The sequence below is a fragment of the Falco punctatus genome, assembly GCF_963210335.1.
Source record: "Falco punctatus genome assembly, chromosome: 3".
NCBI classification, from domain to species: domain Eukaryota; kingdom Metazoa; phylum Chordata; class Aves; order Falconiformes; family Falconidae; genus Falco; species Falco punctatus.
The window spans coordinates 1,201,304-1,219,642 of record NC_137582.1 but is presented as its reverse complement, the minus strand read 5'-3'; the positions used below and the strand labels follow the sequence as shown (position 1 = coordinate 1,219,642).

The 18,339-nt window shown below is 40.4% G+C and overlaps 1 protein-coding gene across 4 annotated transcripts in view; it reads right to left on the bottom strand.

Annotated features, from left to right (window-relative positions):
* Positions 1-40: 40 nt before the first annotated feature.
* TG (thyroglobulin) overlaps positions 41-18,339 on the bottom strand; it is a 164,404-nt gene continuing 146,105 nt past the window's right edge. For all 4 annotated transcript variants that reach the window (XM_080377856.1, XM_080377858.1, XM_080377857.1 and 1 more), the window contains 3 exons: positions 8,676-8,816; positions 8,208-8,398; positions 41-4,671 (listed from right to left, as the gene is read on the bottom strand). In XM_080377856.1, coding sequence (XP_080233982.1) covers positions 4,556-4,671; positions 8,208-8,398; positions 8,676-8,816 — 448 coding nt within the window. In that variant the 3' untranslated portion in view covers positions 41-4,555. The remainder of the gene's footprint in view (positions 4,672-8,207; positions 8,399-8,675; positions 8,817-18,339) is intronic.

The window sequence follows — 18,339 nt, the reverse complement described above, 5'->3', positions numbered from 1 at the left end:
TCTTTTGTTCTTCTTGATTGCACATCATTGATGTGCACATCAGCTCTGAGCTGAAGTTCACGGAGTTTTAGTCACTGCTGGAATCAAAGGGTCTGTCTTGGGCAGCTGGAAAACTAGAAGGAGCTAACATCATCACGACCAAAGGCCATGCTAGAAGATTCACATCTGCAGGGGCAGGAACTGGTGACCTCAGAACTTTGGGCCAGATCCATGTCATGGAAATAGAAAAAGTTGAAAGCACCAACTATTACACTTCCTATTAACCAAATTCTCTCACCACCTGAAACTTATATAAAATCCCTGCTAGGCAGGTGTCTATGTTTCAAAGTCCAAATTAAAAACATGTGGAGGATCTTTGGCTTTGTGATCATGTTTATTTTATTTAGCTTCATATAGGGAGGAGCAACAGTTCATAAATCTGTAATTGCTATTATATATATAAGCCACTGCTATATGCTGTAGCTGGAGCAAGTCAGAGAGAATATGAGCCTTTCATATGATACAGAGCATTGGCTGTGATGCCTCTATGCTGAAAGACTGAGTCCTTAAATTTAGCCAAAAGAGTTACATGATACGGGCCCCTGCAACAGCAGGAAAACAACCATGATGTTTCAGCTGTATGTATCAAGTACTTACGAAAGCAATTAATGTTCCAGCATTGCCACTTAGTCAGTTGTTTTCTTTCCAACTCTGCATGGTAAAATCTTTCTAATACTCTACATTTTTTTTCTGTTGCCTAACGCCTCCTGTGCAAAAGAATCACACAAAATGATGTAGGTTAGATATTCAAGCCTTAAAATGCGACGTAACTCAGCTCCACATACAAAAGGTTCTGATGGCTTGTCTTTCAAGAAGTTCAGATTACTAATAACTTAATCAACATTCACTTTGTCTGTCTGTCTGTGTATATTCATAAGGAAGTTTCAAAGGACACTTCACTTTTAATAAATTATAGGTATTTCCAGTAGGAGGGATGAAAGCATGACTCGAGTCAGCACGCTCCTGTGCACTGTTTCACTGCAGGATCACTGAAGTCTTTGGTATTTCAGCTTAAAGCACAATGACCTAAACAGTCTGAGAATGTGTTTTTCTTACTAAGAATTCTATGTGGGAGCAGGCTTGGCCTCCCAGTATCACTAAGGCTAAAGTCTCCTGACCTCTCTGTCAGCCAGCCCACACATAGGCTTTTCTAATTAAATTTCCTTATTGGATTCGACTGGGCTATTTCTAACGGTGGTTCGCCATAAGGAAGAGTGGCAAAGTCAGGAAGGTAAGCAGAATTACAGCCAAGGGCTGGATCGCTTGTACTGCTGCAAAAGTCACTTCAGATTTCAAAGATGTTGGAGGTTAAGGACCCAGGATGCAAGTCAGGTGAAATGCAGGATTAGATAAACACATGGGATCATGAGACTACGTTTGTTTGCATCAAAATGCAGCTTGGCAGAATCAAGTTTAAAAGGGTACGGAGAACTTTTTTAGAGGAGGAATCAAATACTGGCTATAGAAAAGAGCATGAGAGCTTCTAGGAAACCTGGGGGGAGAGAGAGAGTACGGTCTAAAAAGCTGCATCCAGTGCAGCAGGGTGGATTTGGGACAGTCAGTCACTAATGAAACATAAAGATGTTTTACAAAAATTCCGTACTTTTCAACTGACAGTCGAGCTGAACACCTCAGGAGGTGGTGTGTGTGTGTGTGTCTGTCTCTGTGTGTGTGTGTGCATGCACACATGCGTGTGACTTGAAAGCCTTGCCATACCTACCTACTTAGCAAGCCTACCAGATGGCCAAGACGGTATTCAGGAGGCTACCAGGCTAAAGCTGCTGAGTTCCTAGCTCAAAATTAAAATGTTTCTCAAATTCCAAAGCGTATCTGGGCTCAAGGTTGACATAAATAGTGAGTAGGGAAAGATTCTATAGGTGGTTTTCACTAACATGAGTCGATACTGAAGCCTTTTAAATCTGTCTTCTGTTTACGATCTCCAAGGGCAGCAGATTAATGCCAGGGTTGCTGTGTATAATCATTACTGCTCAAATATATTTAACTTTTTATGTTATATTTTATGTTCTATGATATTGTGATGCAGAAGAGAGTATGTTCAAAGAATTATGAAAGGAACCCTTATAAGCTGAGCATTTCCTGTTGGAGTTATTGAATATATTGCAAGGGTTTGGGGTTTTTTCTTAGGATTTGATAGTTTAGAAGCCAACTGAGATTAGTTACTTTTGGGGAAACTGGCCTGTTTGGAATGACACTAACAAAGTTGGTATACACAGCAGAGGAAAATATCCTCATTTACATTTTTATTTGTAAACATTATTCTATATCAAATAATAATTAAAAGCATATGTTCATAGTTTCCTAGGATATAGATTACTTAGGTATTATATTTAGCATTCCAGTGTTCTTACAATAGCTTTTAAACGTCTCTCTAACAGGAACTATGAGCTATTGGGTTGATTCATCAAAACTGATCATCTCATGGCCCATTTTTCCCCAAAGTGATTTTTTGTCTCAGTGTAACAATACAGCCTGGCATATGGCTATACCAAGCCTGTCCTCCACAATAAACAATAGCTCATTTAACGTCCATATTTCAGAGAGGTTTGGCTGCTTTTGTGGAGAATTTGATCTTTTGGAAGAGTGCAGTGCAGAAACAGAGAACATTAGCTGGAAGAAGATGCCTTAGTGTTGGGACTGAAAGATAAGAGGATCAGTGTAGAGAGCAAAGTGACCTAAGATACATTTAGATGAGTTATAATGCATTTATTTAATGGATAGAGAAGAACTTATTCACATTTGCTGAAAATTCATATATACGAATATATATATATATATGTATATATAAAAAACACATATATGTGTATATATGTGTAAAATAAGAAAGACTCACAGGAATATTAGGATCAAGCTAAGCATGCTGCCATTTGGAAACTAAGTGACAGAACTGGAGAAACCCACAGTACTTTAACCCAACAAACTGTTACATCAATATGAAATACTGTAGCTCAGTTTTGGGTCTTCCCAGGGCTGGAGATACAACTGTCTGCATATGTGGACACATATAAAATCATACCTGTTATTAAAATAAGATGTTTTAGCAGGGTGCATTGTTTTAAATAGAATCTATTAGACATCATTTTCCAGGATCAGTTTCAAAAAAAGGAAAAAGTAAACCCAGTATTGGCCAAGGAATCACAACTGCTGTATCTATAGCTATAGAATGCAAAAGAAACATCCTCTGTTGAGCTGCGTGATCCAAGCTATAAGATATGGGCTTAAAAGTTCTTAAGTATTTTCTTCTTTTCATCACCAGTTAGCATACATAAAGATAATGATGCAAAACAGTTTGATTTTTCCATCTTTACTTTTTTAATATTTAATCAGTCAACAAGCTTCTTGATTTTTTTGTTCCTTTTATTGTTTCTTGAACAGGATGTAAATGTAAGAACTATGAGTGTTACACAGTTGTTCTTCCAGCTAGGTAAAATCTTTGAAAACCTGGATACATGGCAGGCAGCAGTAACTGCTCATGCACTGGCAAAGGTCCCAAGCAGCAAACAAAACCTTACTAGTTGTTCTGTTAAATCATTTCAACACTGTAGAAGAAATTTGGGTCCTACTGAAATCAATGGAAACTCTGCTATTAGTTTCAGGGCAACCCTGATTTCACACTTTGTTCTCAAGTATCATGAACGCGTGTGTGATATACTGTCAATTGAAAATTATCTGTTGCCAGATGATCCCAGCAATGAATTAACAACCTAACCCAAACTACTTTCAGAGCCATCAGAGATACCCTATGATGCACTTTTCCTTTTTTCCAAAACTGTTGTGTATTCTCATCTTCTTCTTACAAAAGACTGATGTTCCAAGGACAGCATATTCTAAGCCTTTATTAACATATGCTTTGTATTATCTCTGCTGTATGTTCTGCTTTACCCAAATGTTCTTATACATATTTTGACAGGTGATCATGAGCTGAATATAGCATGCGCATGCGCCTGACTTCATGCAAACTCACTCAACGCATACTCTATTCCCTTCTTAACATTGTTCTTCCTGGATTCAACCCCTTCCCATTTTGAAGCTTTTTAATATTCTACAGAATGCCAAACCCAGGTCCCACTCCTATTGGCAGCTTGTGATAGAATAAGTAATAAAAAAGAACAAGTCAGATATGACATCTAGCAACTTTGAGCTTCATCAGCTGAGGGACTTCTTAGAGTTTGGATGTAAATCCTTTTCTGGATGGTGGTACTACAACATGTTGGCATTTAGGTAGCTGCAAGAAATAAAATCCAAGTACATTTGTTTTCTTTTTGCAGGTTTTATTGATACTTTATTCTTCAAATTACAGTTTCTTTTGACCTAAAATAATGGTTATAGGACTTATTTTGTGCCATATTCAACAATTTTCTTGAAAGACTACTTTCTTGAAAGGTCTACTTTTCTTGTTCAGAAAGTTAGCTGAAGGAAGCAACCTGTTCATCTGGCGTGACACAGTTGCATGGATGTACAATTGTAGGACAAACCCATCCAATAGCACTGTGATTTCCTATCTGCTGTAAGCCACCTTGTCTTCCAGTGGCTGAATCTCCTGGGAGGCAAGTGGTTCACTGGGAGCTTCACTAGGGCTGCTTTCTGCAGATGGCTCTCCATCACTTGCACTTCCTGAAAAGACAATATAATCAAGATTAAAATAAGTGTCGTATCTTTGATGCAGCAATCTAGGTTTGTCAATGGCACTTAAGAGCCTTTTTATGTATCTATAAATGTTCAGGAAGCTATTTTTCTCAGTTTGCAGCCCATTTGCAAAATGCTTTAGGGTCATAGCAGACCACCTAATTAAGTATCCTACTTAATAAGTAATTAAGTATCATGCTTCTAGCATGCTTTAAATAACTGCCACTGGAACACATAATAGTTTGTACCTGAAGTGTGCAAGACTTGCTCTCTTTTTTGTGTTATCTCCAGATACTTACCAACCAAGCAGGAAGTGTCAGGACCATCATTTTTCTTGTCTACCTGGAATACATAAAGCACCAGCACCCAAGAACCCAAGACACGTAACTTCAGCTGTAACTGAGATTCTAAATATGAGAAGGTTTATTTACCAGAAACTGCAATTTATGAGTTTAGGAGTAACGCAGTTTTCTGTAGGACTGAGATCTAGGGTCTAAGATATTGAGCTTTGAGCCTTTAGTTATCCTTAATTTGACAGTTCTAAGTCAAGACATTTCTTATGTAAACAAAGGATCAAGAAAGAATTTTGAAAAGCTAGTTGCAGTTAAGATTTTATCATCACTGGTTTGTCCAGTTCTTCTCCATTTTACTGAATTATATTGATTTTTTATTATAGTTCAGAGATAATATCAGAAAGATACTGATTTGAAGGAAGAGATGAGATGGACAAAACAGGATTCATCACAGTTAAACTGAGATTGCATCAGAATAGACCCTCCACAGCTTTGTACTTGGACATGAAAACTGGATTGTCTCATCAGCAATGCTTCTTGCTGTCACACTTGTAAACTCCATCCACTTGGCATGAGGCCACAAACTGCAACCCCCAACAACTGAGACTCTGCAGTCAGAATGAACAGTATATCATACAATCCAAAACCACTATAATGAAGATTTGTAATTAATGAAAGGCAGGAAATGGCTCTTTTTTCCACTAAGTATGTGTTAGATTGGATCTCTCAGTAGCTGACTGACAAATAGTTCCCAACCACGATGGAGTGCAAGTTACATCATACACAAACGGCTTACAGCATTGAGCTCTCAAATCTAGCATCCAGCATCACTCCAGGATCCCCTATGACAGCCTGGTAGGCCTCCAGGAACAGAATCTGGAGCATTCAGGCAGCAACAGAGGTGCAGTGCTTCAGTTCTGAAGGGAGGTACAGCAAGCTACCTCCGGTGTGCAAGTAGACACACCAATGAAGCAGCAACATGATACTTAGGGACTTAAAAAAACGCCACTACAACAAACATTCAGTTCTCTTGACTAAACACATTCTACAGTCTCACTTGTCCAGTCCTTCAAAATGTAATGTTTGGGAGCAATGCAAGTGATGGACTTGTACTGATAGACTGACACTGCTTTGGCACGAGTTTCCGCACAACCTCCTCTCAAAAAGAAATTGACGGTGTTCAGCCATCAGCATCTGAAGTTCACACAGTCCTTCTAGCTGAACTGATGAGCATTATGAATCTTTTTTCACAAGGAGGTGGCTTCAGATTGTTATCAAGAGACCCACAGCACGAGTCTCTGTAAGTTACCACCCCATGCTAAAGTCTGGAGCAGAAATGAGTTTGACAAGATGCTTATTTAAGTAGAAGTCTCAGTATTAGAGAGCGAGATAAGATTAAAGATGACTATCAAGCAAAGTGACAAGCCAACGTTGCTATGAGATGGAATTTAGTAGAAGTCATCTGTGTAGCTGCATTACCATGGTGCTGAGGCCAAGCAAATACCGGCTTGAAGAGCAGGCAGGGTGTGCTCACTTCTGCTTGCAGAATAACATGTTGACGCGTAGTTTTTAAGCCTTCTCTTTGACAATCTGTGCTCCATAAATCTCACACAGCGTGGCTTGTTTAAAAAAAAAAATGACTAACCTTTGTGAACTATTTCAGTGTGTTTTCTCTCCCTCTCTCAATTTTTGTTTAACATTCAACTATTTGGTTATGGCCACTGATGAGAGCAGGATATTGAGCTAGGCAGAACATTGGACTGACCCATACACGAATGTTGTTGTTTTTATGCCAGTTTGGATGGGTTTAAAGCTTCTCCATCCCAATAAAAGTCTGTTCTGGCAGATATTTTCCCATCTTTGGGGGGGGATTTTCTGTAAGTGCTGGCAATAGCCTCTGTCCGTGGTGCTTGGTGAACAGTTCTGCGAGAGCTGTGACTTCAACTCAGTCTGGCATTACACATCCATAATGCTACAAGATGAAGTCCCAAAAGATCTAGAAGCTATACCCAGGACTGTTTAAACATCAGAATCAAAAGCTTTTCAACTTAGGAATATCTCAACAAGCAGAAAGCCATCGGAGAGATCAAAATATCCCCTCTGATGCTTGAAAAGGCCTACAGCAAAATCTCAAGTTCACTTTTGAAGAAAAGCCATGAGTAATGACTCGGGCTGTCTCTTGAACAAAAGCATTGACGTTTGTATCAGAACCACCAACTTGATGGTTCTGAGACATTAGTTTTCTGTCACTCAAACGTCAGCCTCCATACATTTGAGGTGGTCTGTCAGGCATAGATAGCCTAGGTAGCTTTGTGTCTTGGTGAGTACATTTTGTCCCCAGAAGTGCAATGGCCCCCCAAAGCAGAAAGGGCCTGGACTGTGTTCACTGTGCAGATGAGTCCTTAGAACATAAAAACCACTTGTAAGCTTGTAGGTCTCCAAGAATAATTCAAAATATCTCTGCCTGCCAAAAAGGGGTGAGTTTGTTTGCTTTTCTTGAGGCTATCCAAATTTATTTACAAGAGACAGAGACATGAAGGGGAGGTTATTTACCAGAATAAGTTGAGTGTTCAGGACAGAGCAGCAGAATGAAATCTCAGCAGAGCTGGTTTTATTGTCCTAAGCAGTGAGAAAAAAAATGAAGGAATCTCACAGCTGCATGGAAATTTTTGAAAACAAAAGAGAAATACAAGGGGCATAACCAGCACAGCTATTAAAAAAAAAAAGAAAAGAAAAGAAAAGAAACCTGTCTAATGTAAAGTCAAGGTATGCAGGATCTATAATGAGATATATCAAAAGCCACAGTTACAACCTGACAGTGGATAGAATTTATCTTGCTCCTCCTAAGGCATATGAATCTCAACATTCTAATGTTAGATGTTTACAAGAGAGGTGCCTGTATACCTAGTCTTCCCGTTTAATCAGAGTCTATATTATGACTGCAAATAGAAAGCAAACTATCAGAAGATACAGCTTCATCATATCTTCTATCACCACTGCAGGAAGTTTTATCTAGCTCTAACTCCAGGACAATGAAACTTTATTATACACTATCTGCTATAAAAGAAATCTGTTTACTGTTGCATACTTGCAGTCTCAGGAGAGTCTTAACTATATACCCTGGACAATTAAAGATGTTTGATTTATGAAAAGTATTTTTCCATACTGACATAACAGACTACAGAGGAAAACTTTAAGGTTTTATTTAATGACAGGAAACACTCTCCTTACCTGTGGATGTTTTCACTCTTCTGATATAATTGGACCAAAAGGAACAGTCTGCTTTTTTCAATGCTTTACGAGTTGGCAAGGAAGCAGTGAACTCCTTGTAGTTATCGCCATCATCATTTGGCAGATACATAGGCCACAGGGGCATTGCCCCTGACATTCTCTTCGAGAAACTATGAGGGTAGTTTGGATTTCTAAGGGAATGGGAGAAATGATCATCAGAAAACAATGACCTGAACAGTAACATGCAGGCAATCAGCTAGGTCAAGGCAGAGTGTATCCAGTGCCTTTGACCAGCAGGGTTCAAATTCAAATCTTTGGTATCTGCTTGTCAACTTGGCCATGACTTTCCAACAGTGTTGACCAAAGTCCCCTCTGTAGGATTAAAAATTGCTAGAGGAAATGGAGGCTGCTTGAGTGAGGGCAGGATCCCTCCCCAATCACAGCAATTCTTGTATGTCACATACTTACCCAGAGTTTACAAAATTGGAGATATACTGCATAATTTGCAAGGAAAGGCTCTTTTCTTCCACAGTAAATTGTTCTTCATACTTTGGGTAGAATGGCAGTCCAAATGCATACTGAACATCCAGCAAGAGCTCCTGACCTGAACTAAAAAAATATTTACATAAACATAATTTAAACCATCTTTTATTTATTTGGGGTAGAAATTGAGCTAAGTTAATTCAGAGAATAAAGAAAAGTTTTAAATAATTAATGGCCATTACTTAGAGCGTGGTGAGCTGTGGGACTTCAAATTAGAACATGAAAGAAGTGCAAGCAATAATAACGAGAATTTGCCATTAGGTTAATGCAGGGTCTTTAACATTTGTTACAAGAGGAAACTGTGGAAGAAAATGATAGAAGGAGAAAGCCACTTGTCTATTTCTTAAATGCCTCTGAAGATTTGTACAGATTTTCCCTAAAATTAAATTCAGAAAGTGGAAGCAAGTGGTGACATGGAATCTGGCAGCCATGATGGAAGGTTAATTACGGTTTATTTCGCAGACTTGGAAAAAAAAAACCCTGGCCCTTCTTAACAGCATTGGAGTTTTTCCATTGACTTAATTTGGGCCAGAATTCTGCCCCAAATCTTTGGATAAGGAAAGATGTAATAGGAGATGTTTCTTTTTAAAGAGGTTTCTTTTAAACATAGTTTTAATCTAATTCTCTGCTGGCTGGATGGTTTTTGTTCATACAGTCTCTTCTCCCCAGGTTTTATATGGCAGTCAAGTCAAAATTGCTTGAAATAATCACCTAGATCATATTTAAGAAAGAAAAAATGTTGTGTCATTCCATGTAATAATTAACACAAATAATAAGGAATATTTCAACAATTTAGAGACAAGGCTGGCCAGGTAAGACAACAACACTTGTAGGACTTAGTAGCAAAGGTTACACAATTCAACATCTTCAAGTCCTGCAGAAAAACAGTAACCAACTTCTACGAATAAAATTACAACTCAGCTATGCTCAAGACATAGCTTTGAACCACTGCTCAGAAGGAGACATTTCCAGTATGGTCCAGTTGCATTTTCTGTATCCCACATTTAGATAAAGATCTTACTGATCTGGTTAAATGCTGCATGAAGGCAGACAGCATCAGGGGACCTGGGAGAAAAAACGGATGTCTGTGAGGCAGGAATAAATAAATCTCAGATCTACTCAGCAGGATTTCATCTGCAGTGGCCACAGAGGTTGTTGTCAAAAGGTGGCACAACTGAAGCTGTTTTATCTTTGGACATGAAATTCAGCAGCATTGATATGACCCTGATACTGCCTCTATGGAACAGGGCTTGTAGTTCAAACCATTATGGGCAGGTGGGCTGAAAGCAAGATGACTCCTTTACCTTTTATGAGTGGTGGCACCAAAGTCTTTATTTTGAAAAAAAAACAAAAACCCACACAACCCTTTAAATGAAATACATCTTTGGTTGTATTTTCCTTAGTCTTATCATAATACTTCAGTAACACTTTGCATCTGGAAAGTGAATTATTCACAGATTATTCACCAAAAAAATGTAGAACTGAAACAAGATTAAAGCGTACTTTTCTTGCCCAAATGTTTATAGAAGGATTAAGCAAGATCATAGTTTCATAATTTTGCTGTAAAAATAATTTGCTTGGCACAGTACATTACAGCAATTTTGCAGCAAAGGTACTATATACTTAAAGGAGCTCTTTTGTTTTCAATGAAGAGTCACTTTTGAGTAGAATAAGGGACATGAAATTAGTTGAGATGCAGTGAACAGACAAATGTACCCATTTAGGGAAGGCATAGCAGAGGTGAACTTAGTTTTAAATCTAAAATGAGTGAGCTGGGACTGAGGGTTTCCCCCCAAATGAGACTGTGTTTCCAGCCCTCGTGTTTCTAGAGGTGAGAACTGTTAAGGTCACAGCCCAGACTAAAATTCAGCAAACTCCTAAACAGAGAAGTAATTTAAAAAATATTTGTACAACTCTAAGGGGTTTGAGACATAAAGTGGTACAAACCCCTACAATTTCATCGGCCGCTTTCAGTATTTCTGGTTGATGGTACCGCTCCCTGGCCAGTGAGTATCAATAGTGAGAGGACAAGGCAGAGACCCATAAGGTTAAGAGGGGAAAGGGGCACACATATGTACAGGCACAGAACAGCAGTAAAGACAACTGTGAAACATCTAGATGGCAGATAGATGGCAAATATCAGGGGAAAGTTTCTGTCTCCTCCCTCAAACTCTGATCATCATCCATTCTTGCCAGAGGGGCGTGCAAAATGGCCAGAAATACCCAAACAAGGATTTTGGAGTCTTAGGAGCTCTGAGCATACTCCAGATAGCACCAAGCAGTTACACTGTTTTCACTGGAAGAAAAGTGGAGCGAGAGGAAGAGAGGAGTGACAAATAAATGTGTATAGCTTCTGTTGCACACTGCTCGCTCTGCAGGGAGGTTTCTATTTCCCAAGCTGCTTGAAACTGCACTCCTGATACCCCAGGGTGTCATACAGGTGAATCGGCAGCATCAGCTCTGCATGGAGAAAAGCAGAGCCCAGCTACTGGTGGACTTCAGAGGACAGTTTGATGAAAGGGAGGACTGCAGAGACAATGGCAAAAGGGATTTTTAAAGTGTTTTTAAGGAAGACAAACTAACAGCAACAAACTTCCCCTACAGAAGTCCCTTTTCAAGGAACAGATCTGTCATTTTAATAACAGTGGTGAACATAGTTATGTGTAAGGATGAAATCTTGGCTCTGGTGATTCACAGGACTAGTACTTCATGCAAAGGTATCACTTTCAGATCTTCTGTGTATACCTTTTTCTTTCTAAGATGTCAACTTTTTTAGATACAGATTCACAGCTCTTCTTACGTGACAGTACGACAGACTGGTAAATTGAGCCACAGAGGAGCTAGGGGCCAGACTTTGTTCACACTAAAGTGAGTCCCCCTTGGAGAACTACTACTTCGCTTCAGAAGGAGGCACTACTGGAGTTGTTACCCATTTTACAGCAAATCAAGTGGTAAAATCAGAAAATTTGTGACATTCATAGCCAATGATTTAACAGCAGACCCTGAAATATCACTTGGTGGGAATTTTCATTCTATAGTGCCAACCTATTTAATTGGGAAGGTATTGATTCTGAGAAAACTTTCCTTAAGCCTGAGATGGAGTTTCCATTTAAATGTTTCCAAGGAAGAAACAGAGAAAGGCATTTCTTAGCCACCAGATATCCCACTGCTCTATCAAACTATGGCTACTTTTGCGTACACAGAACAGCTTCAACAGGGAGGAGTAAAAGATGAGAAGGTCAGAATTTAGAAGAAAAATATCCAAGTTATGGTTGTTTTGGTTCAGATTCTTGTTTCAAATCAAACAGAGTACATATGTAAACTCAGATTGCCAAAAGCTGAAGTTAGTATCTTAACCACAAACTTTTGGAACAGTAAAAAAAGACACACAGAGAGAAATACTCAAAAATTTTCTTTGCAAAATGGAATGGTCATTAACGGCTATCCATAATCATGGCTATCAGAACAGAAAAATATGATCTGGCAGACAACCATGCTATCCTACATTAGGACTGAATGCACAACTTAGAGCTGGGGCTACAGAGACCTCACACTGTGATGCATTGTAAATTAGGACATATATCTCATTTTGAACTTTGTCCTTGTTCTAGATTAGCCAATTATTTCATACTGGAAACTCATTTTGATGATTAATGAGTGACTATAGCCCAAGACTTCTCTCTTTTTTTTTTTTTTTTCCTTTTGTCTTTCACTTAAAAATAGTCCTTACTCTCCTAATGTAACAATTTCAACTAATCTCAAAGCCTTTTGAGTCACAGCTTCTATTCTTAGTCAGCTTAGTGTAGTTTCTGGTTCTTTTGTAAAACTACACACAGATAGAAGCCAATGTAAATTAACACAAAATTCAAATGACATCCTATACAATACCAAACTTTCTACTGCTATCCAATCATAAAAATTTTAAAATAACAAGATAAACATAACTCTAGCTAGAGTTCAGCCAGAGTTACCAGTAAATTACACGGGATGAAAAAGCAAGTTGAAGAAGAATCAGTTTGTCACCAGCTAACGTACCAAAGGGTGTATTGACCAATAATGACAGAAGTTTCAGTCCTCATAAAGCACAGATAACTATTAACAGAAGACTTTTCTAATATGTATGGTCTGGAACAAGCAACTAATGTGTGGCCATGAGTTTCCTTTTCTTTTTGTGCTTTAAAATTTTTTACCAATAACTAGGGAAGAGAGCCACACAAATGGAAATTCAAACCTGCTGAAGAACCTGACACCACATCTTAAGCATGGGAAGAAATGTAATTGATCTTTTCACTCCAAAATGAATTGTATCTTCATTTATAAAAACAATTTTACCCCATGTTCTTCATGCTCTTTTTTATACAATTATATATACTTAATCTCCTGCCCATTTTATGACGCAAGCACTTCATTTTTGCAAAGGATACTGTGTCAGTATTATGGTTTTATTTTTTTTTTAATTAATGATAAGCTTGGAACAGAGAGTCTAGCAGCCCACATTTCTCAAGACCAAACTTCAAGAACTCTGTATTGGGTTTGTGTGGCACGGTTTTGATAGCGGGGGGCAGGCTACAGGAGTGAATTCTGTGAGAAGCTGCTAGAAGCTTGCCCGTGTGCTATAAAGCCAGTGCCAGCTGGCAGCGGTGGCAGTGCTGCTGGGGTAACATATGCAGGGAGCAGGGGAAAGCGCTGCACCGCCGCACCGGAGAGCGTGGGGGCCGCGGCCCTGCAGCCCCCGGGCAGCGCCGGAGGGGCCGGAGCCGCTCCCGGCCCGGAGCAGAGATTCCCCCCCAGCCCACGGCGCCCCCGGCCCGCGGAGCCCCCGGGGGAGCGGCTCCCCCCCCGCAGCCCGGGCAGGGCCCCCCCCGGGGCAGGGGGTGCCCGCAGGGGGCTGTGACCCGCGGGCAGCGGCGCCGGGGCAGCTCCGGGCAGGGCCCGTGGCCCCGCGGGGAGGAGCCCGGGCCGGGGCCGGGCTGGGGCAGGGCCTGTGCCCCCGGGGGCGGGGGGGCTGGGGCCGGCCGGGCCGGGGGGGCTGCGCCCGCGGGGGGGACACGCTGCGGCAGGGAAAGAGAGGAAGGAGGAGCGGGGGAGACGAGGAGCGATAAGCTGAGCGCGGCCCTCATTGCCCAGAGCCCTGCGCTGCTGCTGGGAGGGGGCAGGGACGGGCAGGAGCCGAGCTGCGCCCGGGGAGAAGGGAGCGCTGCGGAAGGGGCTTTAAGGTTCGGCTTTATTTCTCACCGTCCCGCTCTGACTGTCCCCGGGGCGGACCTGGGTTTTGCCTGTGCCGGTCACTGGGGAGCGATCTCTCCCTGCCCCCACCCCGACCCACGGGCCTGTCGTTACATTCTCTCCCCCCTGCCCGGCTGAGGAGGGCAGGGACAGAGCGGGCAGGGGGGCACCTGCCCCCGGCATGGGACAGCCCACCGCACCCTCAAATTATCTTAAGTCTCCCCCATCTTTGACTAGAGATGTTGGCCAAAATTCCCATTACTTTGTGTGATACAAAGCCAGGCTAGGCCTAGCAAAAACCTAAGTAGATCACTTCAGAGGTTTAAGTTGCCAGCCCCATAAAGTTGGGGACAGAGCATCATTAGTCATAAATGGTTTACTGCACAACTCCTTCCTTCTTCACTGCCTACACAAACCTCTCTGTTCAGCTAGGACACCGTAGCCCAGCCTTTTCAGGAGATGAAATCAAGAAACCTGTTTTGTTTCAGCTACAATGATTGCCTGAGAAATGAAGAAATAGCGTACTCAAACTCCTGTTAGTCACTAAACTTAGCAGATATTGAGGAACTGTGACAGATTTGTAAGGTAAGAAAATCATTAATCTTTTAAATGTAAACTTTTATGAGCATAACTGGTGATTCTAACAATTCTGTGAAAGGGTTCGTGTTAGAGATGGGATTGTGGTTTTAGGTCCCTAGCTCATATTCAAGACCCTGTTCAGTATTCCATTGGCAAGTATAGGCCTATCACTAGCAACTAAGAAAACAAAACAAAACACCGATCTACGGTCACCTGGCTTTGGTGAGAATAGATCATTTACACGCTGATTGGATTGAACAGCATAGGTAAAACCCAGACTCATAGACTTGGTGATACATCTCCTGCTGATCTGAGTGGAAACAGGCTTTCATAACAACCATGTCCCTGGAAAAGATTATATGATTTATATATAAAATGGCCACTGCCTGCATGATCTTGTGGGCCAGTTCTGTGTTTATTTTCAATAAATGGATTTTTAATTAATTTTTGCAAGAAATATTGGAAATGCTAAATGTGGTGGTTTGCACACATCTACATTCTCTTCATATTAATACCAGCACACTTGCAGAGCAGGATCAAGTATCCTAAGCTGTTAACAGGCACCATATCACCCACGTCAATGGAGAGGAGCAGCCTACCGACACTGCACTTTGCCTGGACTTAAATACTCATTTTGATGATAAGCAAAAAATTTTTTTTTAATTATATATAACAACACATCTTAGAAAAGGAAACGTGATGTGATTGCAGGGAGGAAAAAAAAAATATCGAAAGGATATCTGGATATTTATAGAAATGTAATGAGCCTGGTGTGTGACCTCTGCGGTTCTAGGGGCACGTTTGGTTCATTGTGCCTCCTCACTTTACGAAGTCCTGCCAAACAAATGGGGAAAACCATGTGAAAAACAGTTGAACACTTTTCTTTCTTTTTTATTTTCAGGAAAAATCAGGACATATGGAAAAAGCTTAACTCCTAACGGGATTAAACTGCCAAGTTTATCCACCTTTGTACCAAAAAAGCCCTATAGGTACATGTGACTTGCAAAAGTATCCTGGAGTTTGCTGTGTCTTTTCCACTTGGACTACTCCCAATACACGCAATGTTCTACTTTGCATTATAGCTGTGCCAGTTGAAAAAAATAAAACTGAAGTAGCAGATAATAAATTCAAGAACCTGAAAGCTCATATAAATTGAAAAAAAAAAATATTAATAGAACTTAATGCAGGAAGAAAGCAAACAACACAGATTACAGAATTTTGTCAGGAAATTACTGCTCTAAAAACCTAGTAATAGGCCTGTTGACACTTGAGTGCATCTTTGGGGGACAGAAATTCATGCCTTTGTTCAGTATGGCTACTCTGAGCTGAATGAGTGGATGAATTTTGGTAAAAAGGTGATGTGTCCATTCAAAGACACAGACACACACCCCCTCCCTGAGCAGCAAGGAAGGTCTCTCTCTATATATATAGACTTTGTGCTTATCTTCCAGATTACATTTTGTGGGAACAGCTTGTCCCAGTGCAGCACATGCAGATCCAAAGATCTCTTTGTACTTTTCTGAGCCTTTTGGCTGAATTTTGGTTCGCTTAAAGCTGATTTCTGTTTTTTCTGAGCTTGGTACTTTGCCTTTGCATATTTATGGCCAATTTCCAAGATCTGAAAAATCTACTGAATGATAAAGGCCCCTAAACCATTCCGTGGGAAGAAAAAACAAATTGTCTAGACCTCAAACCTTTAGCAACACAGAAACTGTCCAAAGACTTGAGAATGGCATGAAGTGGTTGAATCAGTGGGAGAGTGTTTTCATAGCTGCAGCCTGCATAACACAATGGATAAGGCCAGAGGGATGAGAGGCGATTCCAACAAAAGCAAAAGAACTTTTAGGAGATGATTGGGAGTATAATTTTATAGAGGAAAATGACGAGCTGTTGTTGCAGCAAGTGTACGTAGCTAAGGCAATTGTGGTGCCTGCCCAACTATGGAGGCAACGTGCATCTTGTCGTTCTTGTTACCAACTTGCTGGTGCCTCATATGCCCTCTATGTTTAGATTAATTTCTTTGAAGTCTGGAGACATAACTTTCTGTCTGCCACCACAGCACCCAGTTCACATTGTGGCCCCCCAGTGTAGGGGGTGTTGGTACTCATGGACTAACAGGTAGAGTCAGGAGAACCTCAAGTGAACAACAAGTGGTGGACAGAGTAAAGGACGGGGGTATGATTATTACAAAATCAAAGGATTAGAAAAATCTCCTCTAATTAAAGGGATAGTAAGAAGAGCCAGATTTAGCACAGCTTATATAATAAATAGAAAACAGAAATACTTGGCATAGTGGAATTTTTTTTTAATCAGTCAGTTCTCACCTTCATTTACAGGATTCATCAAGAGTGTCACCGAAATCCAGCCAACTATGTGAGCATCGGTATGGAGTGGTCGTTTAACAACTCACACCAACGTACACATGAGTGCATAGTCAGGAGGTAAAGACAGCCCCAACTAAAATGACTTAAAGCAGATAGCAGCTCATTAATCTTGGATGAATCTGTCCAGTGCACAACAGTTAACAAAAGCTTTTGTGACAATTATTATGGTAATGTTAATAAGATAGAGCCTCATTAAGTCTCAGTTTAGACCCCTTTAATGACAATAACGATGCTTTGCTATCCTGCTGCAGCTGATGATCTGGCCTCCTTGGTGAGCAGAGCACCAATTTTTATCCACCATCAGCCAAGAGAGCACATTTGTCACCACAGTGTGACTGGGAAACGATGTTGGCATGGCAAGCAGCGCTACTTCATATAATATGCAAAAATCACACAGAAACCTCTTGAAGAGTTAATGAGGCAAATTTTTTTACAGTTAATAATATTATCCTTGTCAAAATATACTTGTCCTATCACATACTTCTTTGCTATAACTAAAGCTGTACTCCAGCCCTCCCCACTAATCCTAGGCAATGCTGAGCAGTCACATTCCTCCCGCATTGTTTAGAATGAATGTTTACTCCAAGGTCTAAGTGTTCTCAAAAAGAGAGTGAGAAAATGACATCTGGGTTATGTATATATTTTTACCACAGATCATTAATGCAGGAGTTGGCTATGCATCCCTCTACTTATTCAAATGGGAACTGAAGACTAAAGCAGACATAATGTCATGCCAAGCTTGGGAGAATGCTACCACGTGGAAGGAGATATTAGTTTGCTCTCTGCAATATCCATTCATCTATATGAAAACTGTTCATGGTTTTTATGCGATTTTCCACATATGCCATAGACATCAGTTTAGAGTGGGCTTTTTAATCCTATCCTTGTACCTATGCGTGCTTGAATGTGTGTATGTATATACGTTTGAGAAACCTTCAGTTGTGAGACAAACTTTTTCTAATTGACTTTTAGTGGTAAAAATTCCTCCCTGTTTAATAACTTTTTGTCCGCTTTGCATCATTGCGGTTGGGTCTGTCTTTACTGGCTGACTTCTCCCTCCCTCTTGTTTATCTTGCTGTGAGTTATTAAGGGACTGCTCCATGTGAAACAAGAGGAAATACCAGTACTTTTTCATCTCTGCATTTTAACTCTCTGTTCTGTTACACATTTTGGGAGACACACATAAAGTAGAGAGGGGTGACAGAAGGAATCAGAGAATGCGTTGCGGTGCTGTGCCTTATCTTAATTAGTGAATGGCCATTTCCCTAGCCAGAATATTTTACCTAAGAGCAAACAGTCTTCCATTGTTGTAGTTATCTGAACACAGTATTATTTTTATGTACTTTTCCCTATACATCTGTGAGGCAGCTATTAGCAGTTATTATAGATAATATATATTA